Source organism: Anthonomus grandis, chromosome 5 (assembly GCF_022605725.1).
Source record: "Anthonomus grandis grandis chromosome 5, icAntGran1.3, whole genome shotgun sequence".
Taxonomy (NCBI): domain Eukaryota; kingdom Metazoa; phylum Arthropoda; class Insecta; order Coleoptera; family Curculionidae; genus Anthonomus; species Anthonomus grandis.
The window spans coordinates 24,217,956-24,231,420 of NC_065550.1; the positions used below are offsets into that span (position 1 = coordinate 24,217,956).

The 13,465-nt window shown below is 33.7% G+C and overlaps 3 protein-coding genes across 3 annotated transcripts in view; 2 read left to right on the forward strand and 1 right to left on the reverse strand.

The window, feature by feature from the left end:
* Positions 1 to 1,128: 1,128 nt before the first annotated feature.
* LOC126736778 (39S ribosomal protein L2, mitochondrial) lies at positions 1,129 to 3,039 on the reverse strand. Its single transcript, XM_050441310.1, has 5 exons — positions 2,632 to 3,039; positions 1,793 to 1,946; positions 1,547 to 1,733; positions 1,382 to 1,494; positions 1,129 to 1,327 (listed from the first exon to the last, which is right to left on the reverse strand). Exons 1-5 carry the CDS (start codon positions 2,932 to 2,934, stop codon positions 1,170 to 1,172), a joined length of 915 nt encoding a protein of 304 aa, XP_050297267.1. The 5' UTR covers positions 2,935 to 3,039; the 3' UTR covers positions 1,129 to 1,169.
* Positions 3,040 to 7,681: 4,642 nt separating this feature from the next.
* Positions 7,682 to 11,999, forward strand: LOC126736698 (F-box only protein 9). Its single transcript, XM_050441195.1, has 9 exons — positions 7,682 to 7,912; positions 7,996 to 8,076; positions 8,145 to 8,304; positions 9,981 to 10,124; positions 10,369 to 10,499; positions 10,554 to 10,717; positions 10,778 to 10,969; positions 11,024 to 11,261; positions 11,455 to 11,999. Exons 1-9 carry the CDS (start codon positions 7,910 to 7,912, stop codon positions 11,644 to 11,646), a joined length of 1,305 nt encoding a protein of 434 aa, XP_050297152.1. The 5' UTR covers positions 7,682 to 7,909; the 3' UTR covers positions 11,647 to 11,999.
* Positions 12,000 to 12,995: 996 nt separating this feature from the next.
* The window catches only part of LOC126736620 (uncharacterized), a 46,052-nt gene continuing 45,582 nt past the window's right edge, over positions 12,996 to 13,465 (forward strand). Inside the window, exon 1 of the mRNA XM_050441057.1 lies at positions 12,996 to 13,106. The gene's annotated coding sequence lies outside the window, so the exon portion shown is untranslated. The remainder of the gene's footprint in view (positions 13,107 to 13,465) is intronic.

The following is a 13,465-nucleotide window of genomic DNA, read 5'->3' on the forward strand; positions in this document are numbered from 1 at the left end:
AATACAGGTTTTAATTTAAAGCAATAATTAACAAAATTATTTTATAACCTTACACACTTTCCCCGATTTATTGATTAGGTAGATCTGGATACATTTCTTTAAATTTTCTACATGTTCTTGCTATTATTTGATCACATTATTCATGGAAAATAAATAGTCTCATCATAACACCATTTGAGTAGTTAATATCTTCAATTTTAGACTTTTTGATTAAGTTGCTCATAAAACACAATGTTAATATTAAAATGTTAGAAGGAGAAGTCTTTTCTCCACATATAAAATGCTAATCCTTTAATTTCGGAAGTAATACATTTCGGCAAGTGTTCTTGCCATCATCAGACTCTAAAATATATTTCATACAGTTCAAAAACATTTTTTCCTGACAGGTGACATAAAAAAATACAGACAAAATTGTAAAATACTTACAGAATTACTTAACACACACACACATTCTAAACAATAACAAATAATACTTGAATGGTACATTGCACGACATAACTACGATAAAAACCTAATTTTCAGAAAAATTGAATGTGTATTTACATCTAACGTAATATCGGTCATCATTCACCCTGTATATAAACGCGTGTAAGGGCGTCACTAAAAAATTATTAGCCGTTGGACCCGTGTACCGATTGCTTATCAATGACATTGTTCAAATAAGAAAAAATAACGTAAGAATATATTCTTTTTTTGAACCTGGACGTTTTCTTTTTGCATTGAAAGTCGTGTTTTTGTTCCTTTTCTATATTATATAATATTCATCTTTTCAAAACAACTTAGACCAATTACTAGCGTGAATAGTGAATTAGTATTAATAGCAGCGTGTAGATTTTTGCATGCCTACCTATCTCACACACTGCCGCCGCGCCGTTGAAATGCAAAAAACCATAATTTTATTTAAACCAGCCCTGGAATAAAAAGTTCGCTGTTTTAAGAATGCCGTAAAATATTAGACAAATTTCTTTCTCGCCTTTTTGTCTTCTTCGCTCGTACTCAAAACGATTGGTAGCGGAGTCCTAATTCAATTTTGAAAGCCCAAAATTAAACAAAGCTGCAACATGCTTTCATGTTCCTTTTAAAAAGATGTTTTTAACGAAAATTGTCGGAGGCCTCGTGAAATAATCATTAACAATTATATTTTGTGTTTATTTAAAAATCATATACATTTAATAACGAAATTGGGCTCTTATTGTTTTTACAAAAGGTCTAGGAGGGGTAAACTCAACAATTTCATGTGGTTCTTTTTTATTACTTTTAATAGTCTTTGTTGGTGGCGGTTTTCTTAATTTTCGTCCAAACCTGCCTGTTTTCCTATGCCACCAACCTGGAAATCAAATAATTAAGAAAAAATTATAACTTTTCAATTCCAAAAACATACCTGATCTTGGCCTGTTTCCAAGCTCCCTGTTCTTTTGAGCACTTCCAATAGGTGTACTACCATGCTCTACATTACTCACTCTACCCACAGTACACATACAAATTTCTGGTAAACTAAAAATAACATATTAATTTATATTAGGGTGAGATATTGAACATTTCTAACCTAAATTCCTTTTTACTGGGTGTCAATATAACAACATGATTGTTTGGCGCCTTGCGAAGAATAGTAGCATAGGTTCCAGCAGCATGCACCAAGAACCCACCTACTCCTGGATATTTTTCTACACAATGTACTTGTGTTCCAATAGGTAGGGCACCTAAAGGATATGCATCACCTTCATTTGCCCTTACTAAAAATTTAACAAAATTGATTATTGCTTTAAGAAATAGATGTAATAAGCATCTGTACCAGGTATTCTAGGGATATGACAGGAGGTTTTCAACAAATCCCCAGCCTTCATGTTTTCAGTAGCTAAAATATATTTCAATTTATCCCCGTAGGCGACCAAAGCAATATGAGCAGTTCTACAGCCATCTTTCATGACTTTGATGACTTTTTCAATCTAAAATATTTTTCAGTAGTTATTTAATTTTCAATTTATAACACCGTTATTTGGGTTTTAAGATTGTTAAAATATCAGTTCAAATGTATAATAAAGTTATATCACATAACAAAATTTCTGATGACAAAATGGTGTTTTTGAGTGCAAAAGGTACAATTATTACCAAAATCAAATACAAAAAACTTGTGTCAGAGACCAACCCGAATAACCCAAAGAATACCAAGCATATTAGAGAAATATGCACTTATGATCTTTAGAACATTTCACAAAAAATAAGTATCATAAAATATATATCCAACCATATTTACATAATTTATCTGTTGGCCCTTCAGAGTAATAGAGTGCGCCCCAGATTTTATAAAATTCATTATAATGTACATGACAGTTTAAAAATAAAAAAATGTGTTCAAAATATGTGTAGTGTGCTGCCGTTCTAATGAAAAACGCACTTCCTGAACGTTCGTTTTGAGAAAAACGCAAAAAAACGTTTTTTTGCTTGTATATTTTTATAAATGTATATTTTTATTGTTTTTTTTCACAGAATGATAAATAAAAATAAAACAAATTTTTTGATATAGGTTTCAGTGAATTTGCACCTTAAATAACTTTTTTATTCAACTTACATAAGTCACATTGAATAACCAAAACATCCTAAATTAATTAATATGGATTAATTGGTACATACTTGAGGTGGACCTTCTTTGGGTCCTGTTCGGATCCAATCAATCCAATGATATTTGTGTTTTATGCCTCCACCAATACCATGCACTACCAGTCTACCAGTTTTAGGATCTCGGCCCGCCAAGTTTGTATATTTTACGGGTTTTACAGTGTATTCTTCAGGAAAATTAACTTTTCGCCTAAAACTAATTCCATGACCTATGACTGGCTTTGTAACATACTTGGTTTTGGTTCGGATGCTAATTTGTTGCACCGTGACTATTTCTTGTATTGATAAACGCTGAAACAGCCTATTTAGGGAAAACATAGTGGTTTTTATTACTTCTTTTTGCCAATAAAGGAATTTTTGCAAGTATTTTATCGTTTGGAGGTTATGTTTGGGGTACCCTAGTGTCTAAAGTAAAGTTACGGATGATTTACGAAATATTAAAAATTCTACTTATTATTTATGACAGTGACAAGCAATGTTGCAACCTCTAGGAAAGTTTGCTTTAAAAAATTAAAATAATATGAAACGAAAATTTCGATAGAACATGGAATAGGAATCTCTGAGTGCTAATAAATATACATATACTCAATATATTCTGGATTCATTTTGCCTAAATAAAGTAAAAAAGGGAATTTTAAAATTTAGATTCTAGGTGTTGGCAATACTGCCAACGCAGACAAAGTGACTTTTGAATTTTGAAATTTTGAAAAAAAAATTGCCTTTAATAAAATTGTTTTATAATATGTCGGCACAGCTAACCATAAACGTGGTATGCGCTAGGGATCTTTTGTTGCTCGCGTGGGATATTAAAAGGGAATTTTAGAACTAGGAAATTTTGCTGTTGGTAATGCTAGTGACAGCTGACAGACAAGAATTTTGCGACGTTGCCACTAAATTTTAAACTTCTTAAAAATTTTCGCTTTATTTATTTGTTATAGTAGTGGAACATTGTACCAATACGCATTGTAAATACATAAATTTACTTGCATCGCCCGGTTCAATACCACCACATAGGACTTAGGCGGCGTGAAGTGGTTCCATGGAACTCACGTTTCGCCGCCATGTCGATGTGTCCGGTTTCCAAAGAGGAAATGGAGAAGAAAAGTAAATGCATGATGGCGTCCTCACGACCAAAACTTTCCGGAGGTAAACTCGCCTCCCATTCGGATCTCCGGGCGGAGGCTGGTCGGGGGAATCCATCAGGCGGATCAAAATGCCTAAAAATCAATTTCTGCAACATCAGAGGCCTAAACACCAATATTAATGCAGTACACCAACACCTGCAATCAAATAAGCCTCACATTCTGGCATTGGCAGAAACAAAGGTGAAACCTTCAACAACAAATGTTCACCTCATTTATCCTGGATACGATCTACACACCCGATTTCGACTAAACTTTGGATTGGCAGTATTTGTCAAGAACGATTTAAGTTGCCAGCGGGAGGAAACGCTTGAACCTGCGGACTTCGACGTCATGTGGTTCAAAATAATAGCCACTGGTGCCACGAAATTTATCTGCTGTATCTACAGACCACCAAGCGACACCCAATATAGACGGCTCTTTTTGAACCTGGTTGATTGCATTAACCATCTGCAAATTGACTACCCAAGCGCAAAAATCATCGTCATGGGTGATTTTAACGTTCACAATATCAACTGGCTGCGCTTCTGCAACAAGAACGACGATGAAGGACGAGAAGCTGAGCTATTTGGCACCATATGCGGGCTTACGCAGCTTGTGGAGGAACCTACCAGAATCCCCGATCGAGACGGTGAGTTCGCGAGTCTCCTAGATCTGGTCTTGGCTTCAGACCCTGACTCGTACACTGTATCAGTACATGCCGCCCTAGGAACATCGGACCACAAATTGATAACAGTCTCTTGCCAGTTGGAGGTTAAAACGCAGGATCCTCCGATGCCGCGGAAGGTAGTGGCACTATAGCAGTAAGTGGCACTATAAATCATCAGAGTGGAACCATCTTCGGGAATTTTATCGCTCATTCCCTTGGAAAGAAGTCTGCTTTAGAACCAATAACATCTCAGAATGTGCAAACCAAATTACAGAGACGATCTTGGCAGGTATGGAAGCTTATATCCCTTTTTCTACTAAATGCGGATCAAACAACAAGCAATGGTTCAATCTGAATTGCAAAAAGGCAGTAAACAATAAAAACGCAGCATATCGCAAATGGCGTCAACATCCTTCCATCGAAAATCAGAGAAACTTTTTAGCCTCCAGAAATAGCTGCAAGCGAATTATTGAAGAATGCAAAGAGAGTCACAACAACAGGATCAAAAACAAACTGCTAAACTGCCCAAATGGAACAAGATCTTTCTGGTCGGTATCGAAAACCGTTAGTCAAGGATTTGCTAAGTCGGCCTTGCCACCCCTAACAGCAGATGATGGTTCTATCGCAGTAACAGCAAGGGAAAGAGCCAACTTACTGGGTAAACTCTTCGCGTCCAATTCTACTTTGCACTCGCAAGGCAAAACACCGCCATATTTGCCAAGGGTGAATTCATCGATGGGAAAAATTTCGTTTCCCCAACGAATTATAAATAAAATTCTTAAAAGCGTAGACACCAACAAAGCTTCTGGACCCGATGGAATTCCAGCCCTAATACTAAAACGTTGTGCAGACGAATTGACTCCTCCCTTATGTAGACTGTTCACGGCATCGTATAAGCAGGGCCAATTTCCAACAAGCTGGAAAACTGCTCAAGTGCAAGCTGTACCCAAAAAGGGTAAGAAGACGATGCCCTCCAATTACCGCCCGATTGCACTAGTTCCAGTAATATCGAAGATTATGGAGAAAGCAGTCAACCAACAACTGTTAAGATATCTGGAATCATCTGGACTAATCAGCGATCATCAATACGGCTTCCGAAAGCTTAGATCCACCGGCGATCTTCTGGCCTACGTCACACACTTGTGGATGGAGGCCATGGAGAAGCACGGCGAGTCCCGCTCAGTCGCTCTTGACATTTCCAAGGCATTTGACAGAGTGTGGCATGAGGGACTACTAACCAAGCTCTCCTCAATCAGCATACAAAACTCATTATTGAATTGGATCAAAAGTTTTCTTGAACAACGAACAATCCAAGTAGCCGTCGATGGATACCTCTCCGACAAATTTAATATTAACGCTGGAGTCCCTCAAGGATGCATTCTATCCCCCATCCTTTTTTTTTCAAAAAGACTTTTATTACCACTTAAACATTGTACATAGAAAATTACATTTTTTTATTACAAGAATTTACACAATGCTAAGAGTAATGCGGACTGAACTGCGATTATAAAAACAACCGATAACACATACACGAGCTAGCGCGCATGTGCTGCTCAGACCGTTAAAACATACTAACCTAATTACAACTAAAAGAAGAATAAAGACTTTCCCAATTATAATTATTAAGAAAATGAGTCATTAAACCCTAAAAACATATAAAAGCTAAAAACAAAAAAAAAATATAGTGTAATAATTTACTATATCAATTACATTAATATAGGTACCCTTTTCTTGATATATATCAACGATTTGCTAGGAACCACTGTCAATCCAATCTACAGCTTTGCGGATGATAGCACACTTATTTCCACATCTAAGTTCGCCAAACCAACGACAGCCGCAAGTTCTCAGAATCTTAGGCAGCAACAAGTAGCGTCAACCAACAATGATATTAGAACAATCTTGGAGTGGGGCAATAACAATTTGGTCAATTTTAACGCTAAAAAAACGCAGGCTGCAGTATTTACGATGAAGACTAACCTAGGTGGCCCAGAGCTGGTTATGGCAGGGAAAATATTGCCAATGAAATCATCTTTATATCTTCTAGGAGTCGAGGTCACCAACAGTGTGTCCTGGCATGACCACGTTGGCGAGGTCGCCAGGGCGGCTTCCAAAAAACTCGGAGTGCTTTTTAAAACGAAAAAACTGTATACGCCAGAACAGCTGCTGACTCTTTATAAGGCTCAAATACGCCCTTCCCTCGAGTATTGCTCGCATGTCTGGAGCTCTGCACCCAAGCATAGTTTAAACCCGCTGGATTCTATACAGAAGAGAGCTATTCGTCTTATCGACAAACCAGAACTGACAAAGAGTCTGGATAGTCTGGAACACAGGAGAAAGGTGGCTGATCTCTGTTTATTCTACCGTTATTATCACGGTAAGTGCTCTTCTGAGCTGGCAGGCCTGATTCCACCCAGGGCTGTTTCGGCAAGAAGGACGCGTCTAGCAGTTGCGGCTCATCAACATCGAGTCCACCTGCCTACCCCAAGGACGTCGCTGTATCGGGACTCATTCATCTGGAGAACATCTTATTTGTGGAACGGACTTCCACCTCACATATTTCCCGACGCATACAACCTAGAGCGATTCAAGATACAAGCCCACAAATATCTTCGCGCAAGCACCACTCCAAGAGTGACATAGGACTTTCCTCTTGTGCTTGTGTTTACCATAAAAAAAAATAATTAAATTACTGTTTAGTCTTAATTAGTGTCCTGTTTAGGATAGATTAAATGTTGTACAACTGCCCGTAATCGTAGGAATTCTTAAGGAATTCCTGTTAAAGGCACACAGAATATTAATGGGGTATTTTAGGTACAGGTAAGGCTGGTGAGAAGTGTCAGGTGAGGGCGAATTGTTGCGGATTAAACATTTTCCCCTTGTAATAGCGGAACAATTGTACTCAAATATTGTTGTAAGCAAATAAATTTTGAATATTAAAACAATAAATTTACATATTTTTACAATGATACTCGGTTTTTTTTGTTATGAGGTTTAGTGTTTAAGTGACAAGAATATTTGTTCGGAGATAATAATACGTTCTAAATATGTCTTTACATTTTATGAAATTTGTGCTTAAACATTTTTATTTTCAATTCAAATTAACAAAAAGTAGTGTATTTTATGTATTTTTAATAGCCCTTAAAGCGAAATTATTCTGCCAAGGTTATTCCGTTACGTTGCATATGCTGGAAAAAGTTCGAACCTATTATTACTCAAAAATTGTACCCATTTAAAAGCATTTTCCCCTTGTCAAATTTGTGCTACGAGGGGGACATTAACAGTATTTTCATAATAACAAATACAAGTACTGCGAATTTTTAATTTTCCATTTCTATTTGAAAATATGTCGATTTTGGATTGTGGCTCAAAGCTTAACTCGAATATTTTGGTAAAAAACTACATTTTATTTGTAAGATATTCCGACCGTGAGCTAGTCGTGTAGGGTGCTTTCTAAAATTCAATCAAGGTAAAACAGACAATTCCTCCTTTGGTAAGAAAAATGGTAAGTAAATATTGTGTATCTGTACAAAACCTCTTGGTTTATATAATATAAATGTTTTGACATTTCTGTAAATAAAAAAACAGGAAAAGAGCCAAACCTCTACGGGTGAAACTGAAGGCGAGGAACAAGATGAACCCTCTTCCTCTTCTATGCGAGAACAAGTGGTAAGGTTTACCTATATCTGTTTTAGTACTAGTAGCTGAACAAGTCTTTCTTTTGTGTTTCCTTGTAGCAAAATGCGGCACATGACCTTGATTCTTTTAGAGCCAGGTGGAAACAAGAGATTTATTCTCAACCTGCAATCAAAGAACAGGTTGGTGGTATAAAACCTTTTGTTCCTAATGAGGAGCATACAGAGTCAGAGGATATTGCTAAAGCATTGTTTTTAAAAGGTTAGTAAAAATAAGTCAATAAAATTAATGTTTAATGTTTTAATTAATTAGCTTATGCTATTTATAAATAATAAATATACACACCTTTATTTTATGCTGTTAACTTAACAGGACATTTAGAAACACAATAAGCTATAAAAAAAGTTATATAACAAAGGAAAAAAAAGTTTTACATTACATAACTTAGTTTAGGTATTTCATAGAGTAAATTGAAGTGTTTTCGATGACAGTTAACCATTTCTCCAAGATAATTTGTCAATCGTGGGGGCATTTAGATTTGACCAATTTATGAAGAAAGCCAAGCAAAGTGTAGCTTTCTAACCATTTCAGTTCAGAAAGTTTATGACTGACTTAATCATACTGTCCAAGCAAGCAAATCAAATTTGTGCATAAATTCTGCACTTTTTGAAGTTTATTCTTAGTAGATAATTCATCTAAGCAAGGACATACACAAAGTTACAATAGTTAAGGTGACACAAAACCAGTGCTTTGCAGTGAATTATCCTTTTTTATTTTAAAGTGAAGAACATCTCTACTTTTGTAAATGTTAGAAAGATTATAATAGGGTTTTGAAGAAGCCTAGACACATGACTTTGGAATCTAAACTTGTGATCAAATATGACACCCAAACTCTCCAAAACTGCCCAGAAAATGTCATCTTCACTAACCAGTTTCATAAAATTCTGCGCTTGTACTCTTGGTATTAATATATCTAGAAATAGTATCCTCATGCACATTGCTAAATATTTCTCACACCAAATCTATAAAGTATTGATTATTTAAATTTGTGTTCTTTAGATGGTTAGGACTTTCTACATTTTTTTTAGATCTGTTATAGATATTTAATTAGTCAATGGGCTTCTACATGTCTTTGGATTTTTTAGTGCAACTGATAGTGCATACACTCAAGAGTGAATGCTAAACTTTAAAATGTGGCAAAATGAGGTATTTGGGGTTTTCCTCTATCTTAACACAAATCATTTTCCTAATTTACATTAATTAAATTTTTAGAATTTACTTTCATGATGATTTAAAATTATTATTATTGCTAAGGATACTGCTATAACATATTTTTACTGATTCACAAAATATAAGATTTTATATTTTCTGAAATTTTAGTATTCAATATTTCTTAATTATTATTCTTATGATTAAATAATATATTATTTTAATTCTCTTACGAAATATTGCAGCTTTATAAATAGTAAGTAAAGCTAGTGTAATTATTTATTTCTAAGTAAATTTTCTGTTTTCATAAGTCTTAAATCCAATTATTATTCAAAAGTACTATTTTCTATGGTACACAAACTATAACATATTTCTTTTCACTCTGTTAATTGTTTTTTTATATTCCTTTAATGAAACTTAATGTTATTAGTGAAATATAAGATTTTTTATTCAAAAAATAATAACAATTTTATTTCTGATCCCTCATCTTCCTTAAAAATCTTTGATTTCCATTATTTTTGGACAATTAATGAAACAGAATGAAAAGAGAAACAAGCTACAGGCATCAATATGTAGGTAACTTTGATAACAAAAATGAATATTCTGAAAAGTTAAAGAATAAATAAATATTCTGCCTAGTTTTTTAAACGTAAAATAAATTATATATTTAAAAAAAAGGACTACACGAACGAACTTTGGTTTCTTGATGGAAAAATAATTATTTTCAGGAATTGACCTCGAAAGGTCTGGAAAACTGTATGAGGCAATTCAGTGCTACAAAAAAGCAGTTCAGTTGGTCCCGGACATTGAATTTAAATTGGATTACAGGCCGAAACCTACCGTGACTGAGGTAGAAGATAATGAATTTGAAGGTAAGCGGGTAGTTCAATAATTATGTCTTTAGGAATATAGTTTTAATTGTTGTGGCCTGCTGCTAATATATTTTAGAAAATTAATCATCAAAATTTCTAAATTTTTCCTTCTACCTGTATATAGTTGATTCCTAGAAGAATATATTTGTTAAAAAACTTATTATTTCATAATATCGATTTGAATACATTATAATTAAGAGATTTTTCTTTGAAAATCCTGTAACTCAATTTAAACATAATGTAGAAGTTGAAAATACTAATGAAAGCGACAGTTCAGACAATGATGAAGTTATTGAAGACGGACAGCTACTTTCCAGAATCCAGAAAAAAATGGCAAAGGCCGGGTACCTATGTGCGCCTAAGAGTGAACAATCTGTACGTCAGAACTTTATAATAAATGCAAGAAGGAAATATATTAGGTTATTTTAGGGTACTCACATATCTGCTTTACCATTGGAACTCATACTGGAAATATTAAAATGGGTGGTTTCTTCTGATTTGGATTTAAGATCCTTGGAGATGTTTGGAGCAGTTTGCCGCGGATTCTATTTATGCTCTCGAGATCCCGAAATATGGAGACTTGTTTGTATAAGGTTAGACTTTACAGCAATGTATATTAATAACTAGTGGGTGATCTATGAATTTATTCTCAGAATATGGGGTTTACACTGTAACCCAAACCCTGACCTTTATGGTAGCTGGCGTAATATGTTTATAGAAAGGCCCAGATTGAACTTCAATGGGTGTTATATAAGTAAAACTACCTACATACGGCATGGAGAAAACAGCTTTCAAGATCAATTTTATAGGCCGTGGCACTTGGTCGCCTATTACAGATATTTGCGGTACTACATACATTTGAAAAAATATAAACATTTTTAAAAAATCTTGATTTTTAGATTTTTTCCCGAAGGTACTGTTTTGATGTTAACTTCAGCAGATGATCCTGCCGCATGTGTCAATCTCTTAAAAACCAGACGTCCAAGAACTCCGGTTATGATTGGATATTACAGGCTAAACGATGATAAAGTGACTTTAGTGGTGGAAAGGCAAGAATTACAGAAAGGTGCCCAATCTACATATAAGAAAAATTCTCGGCGAAGAGAAATTGATTTGTCTGAACAAACTTTTCACATGGTAATTGTAAAAAACTGATATTAATTTAATTCAAACAAAAATTGAATAGGAAAGTTAGGGAACCAAGAAAAATCACTTATTATTTTTAATAACCTTTAAGAAAACTATTATTAAGGGTTTTTTTGGTACATCCAAACTATTTTAAATAGGGCTTAGTCTCAAATCAAATTGTTGACTGTTTTATTTATTTTAGGAACTTCAAATTCAAACTCAGAAAAATCGTCGTCACGCAAAGCTGGCCTGGAGTTACTACTCCGTTTTTACAAAGTCAAAGCAAGGGCACGAGAGCACGTGCAATTTTGACCTCTTAACAAACCGTTTTCCACCGTTGTGGTTTTCCAGGGTCAAAAGTTTCGCCGCTGAATCAGATCAACCATTAAATTAAGAAGATTGTATATTTTTGTATGTTAAATTAAGGTGAGTACTTTCATAATCAGAGGTTCTTTTTAAATATGAGTATCATTTATTAATTGATATTAATAATTTAGGGCTACACTTGGGTGTTTTGGTCTAATAGTCACTATTTTTAAAACAATAAGTTGGGGTTTTGTTGACACCCAAAATGTAATTAAATATTCCTTGCATTTTACAAATGACGAATATTTTTTTATTTGTAAAAATGAACATTTCGTCTTTATGTTTATCAGATAAAATTATTATTCTTTATTGATGTTAAATAGGACTAAGCCATATTAGAGATTTACTTACTGTTTAAAATAAACGATTGATGTTATTAAAGTTGTATTATTTTGAGCTAACATAATTGATACCTAAACATTTGTATGAATCTCTTGTTTATTGCTTCAAATGTAGTCGGCTTGCAACTTTTTTCTGCTTTCACCAGGAAATAACCGGTAAAATTCTTAAAATTCAATCAATTATAATATATTTGGTATGAACCCACTATGTCCTTTTTTTACTCAAATAAAATTAAGACAATTTTACAGGTATGGCCCAAAGCAATTTAGAATCTATGAGTAACACAGCAAACTATGTAAAATAGTTATTCGTCTTTTGTATTACTATACTTCATGTATTGTATACTTTTTGTATTACTTATTCTGTCAAAATATGTATATCTTTACTATAACAAGAAAAAATGCTTAGCAAAGGATGCGAGCTAGCTACTTTTTATTATTAAGGAACAAAAACTAGAAACGTTTTTTGGAGGATTTATGTTCTTGACTTACAAGTGAGTAGAGAATGTATTATCAATTAGGTAACTTATTTCTCAACTACTTAACTCAAACTGTATTTTTGTGGGTAACTGAACTCGATTTAATTTTTCATCTCTACATTTTATGGTATTTTCTTTATCAAAAAAAAGCAAGTCAATCTAGATGTTTTTAGTATTTTCTTTTGCAAATATATATTGCATTTATATGTGAGTAATACCAAGCCACGATGTGATATTTTGCTTATAACCCAAAGATGTAATTTATTGAAGGTTTTGTTAAAATCTTTTTTGAAAAACACGAAGTTTTAATTTAATAAACAATTACCATCAAATATATAACGAGAAACATGTGATTTCTTTTATTTAAAAAAACAAGTGATTTTTTCCAATCCTGGGTAGCTGTTACCAACTCATAAAAGTGCACGAGTTGCAAAACGCGAAGCTATTTTATCAGTTACAGGCCCATTAATGTATTTATGATGATGTAAACATTTAGGCATGTGAAATAAATATTCGATAGTTAAATTTGATTTCTTTCGATGTTATAAGGCATTCAGAGCTAAATAATATTCTAGGAAGGATTTATATAAATTAGTGACGGTTATGTTTCATTTAAAAAACTGTATTGGGAGTTAAAGTGCCTATTTTATGTTATTTTAAGCGCACAGGTGAGTCAATTATAATAAATTTCTTATTTTTTCTTAGAGCATTTCATAATATGTAGAATCGTCAAACTACAGCAGTACCAACAGTATGTAGTGATAAAATACTATATGGTCAGAATTGTGATTGTAACATGCTTTTATATACGGTATTTTTTTACATACGGGTTTATAAGTGTTTTGTTATTTTTAAAATTTTGAAGACTCGTGTATATAGAGTATCTCGAAATTGAAGGAAGTGAAAGAGGAGGTAATTTCTGATAAAAATATTCATATATAGGATGGAAATCAACGTGCATTTTTATACCAAAGGAGGAACGTTTTTTATCTGTGATATCTTCAGATACAGTTTTCTAAATTATTGT

What these genes read in the sequence shown, in the direction of transcription:
- LOC126736778 (XM_050441310.1), bottom strand. Translation starts at nt 2,934, where the DNA reads ATGTTTTCCCTAAATAGGCTGTTTCAGCGTTTATCAATACAAGAAATA. An exon ending in TCATATCCCTAGAATACCTG is followed by an intron (nt 1,734 to 1,792) that starts GTACAGATGCTT and finishes TTAAATTTTTAG; the next exon opens with TAAGGGCAAATGAAGGTGAT. An exon ending in CCCAGTAAAAAGGAATTTAG is followed by an intron (nt 1,495 to 1,546) that starts GTTAGAAATGTT and finishes TGTTATTTTTAG; the next exon opens with TTTACCAGAAATTTGTATGT.
- LOC126736698 (XM_050441195.1), top strand. An exon ending in TGGAGACTTGTTTGTATAAG is followed by an intron (nt 10,718 to 10,777) that starts GTTAGACTTTAC and finishes ATTTATTCTCAG; the next exon opens with AATATGGGGTTTACACTGTA. An exon ending in GCCTATTACAGATATTTGCG is followed by an intron (nt 10,970 to 11,023) that starts GTACTACATACA and finishes CTTGATTTTTAG; the next exon opens with ATTTTTTCCCGAAGGTACTG.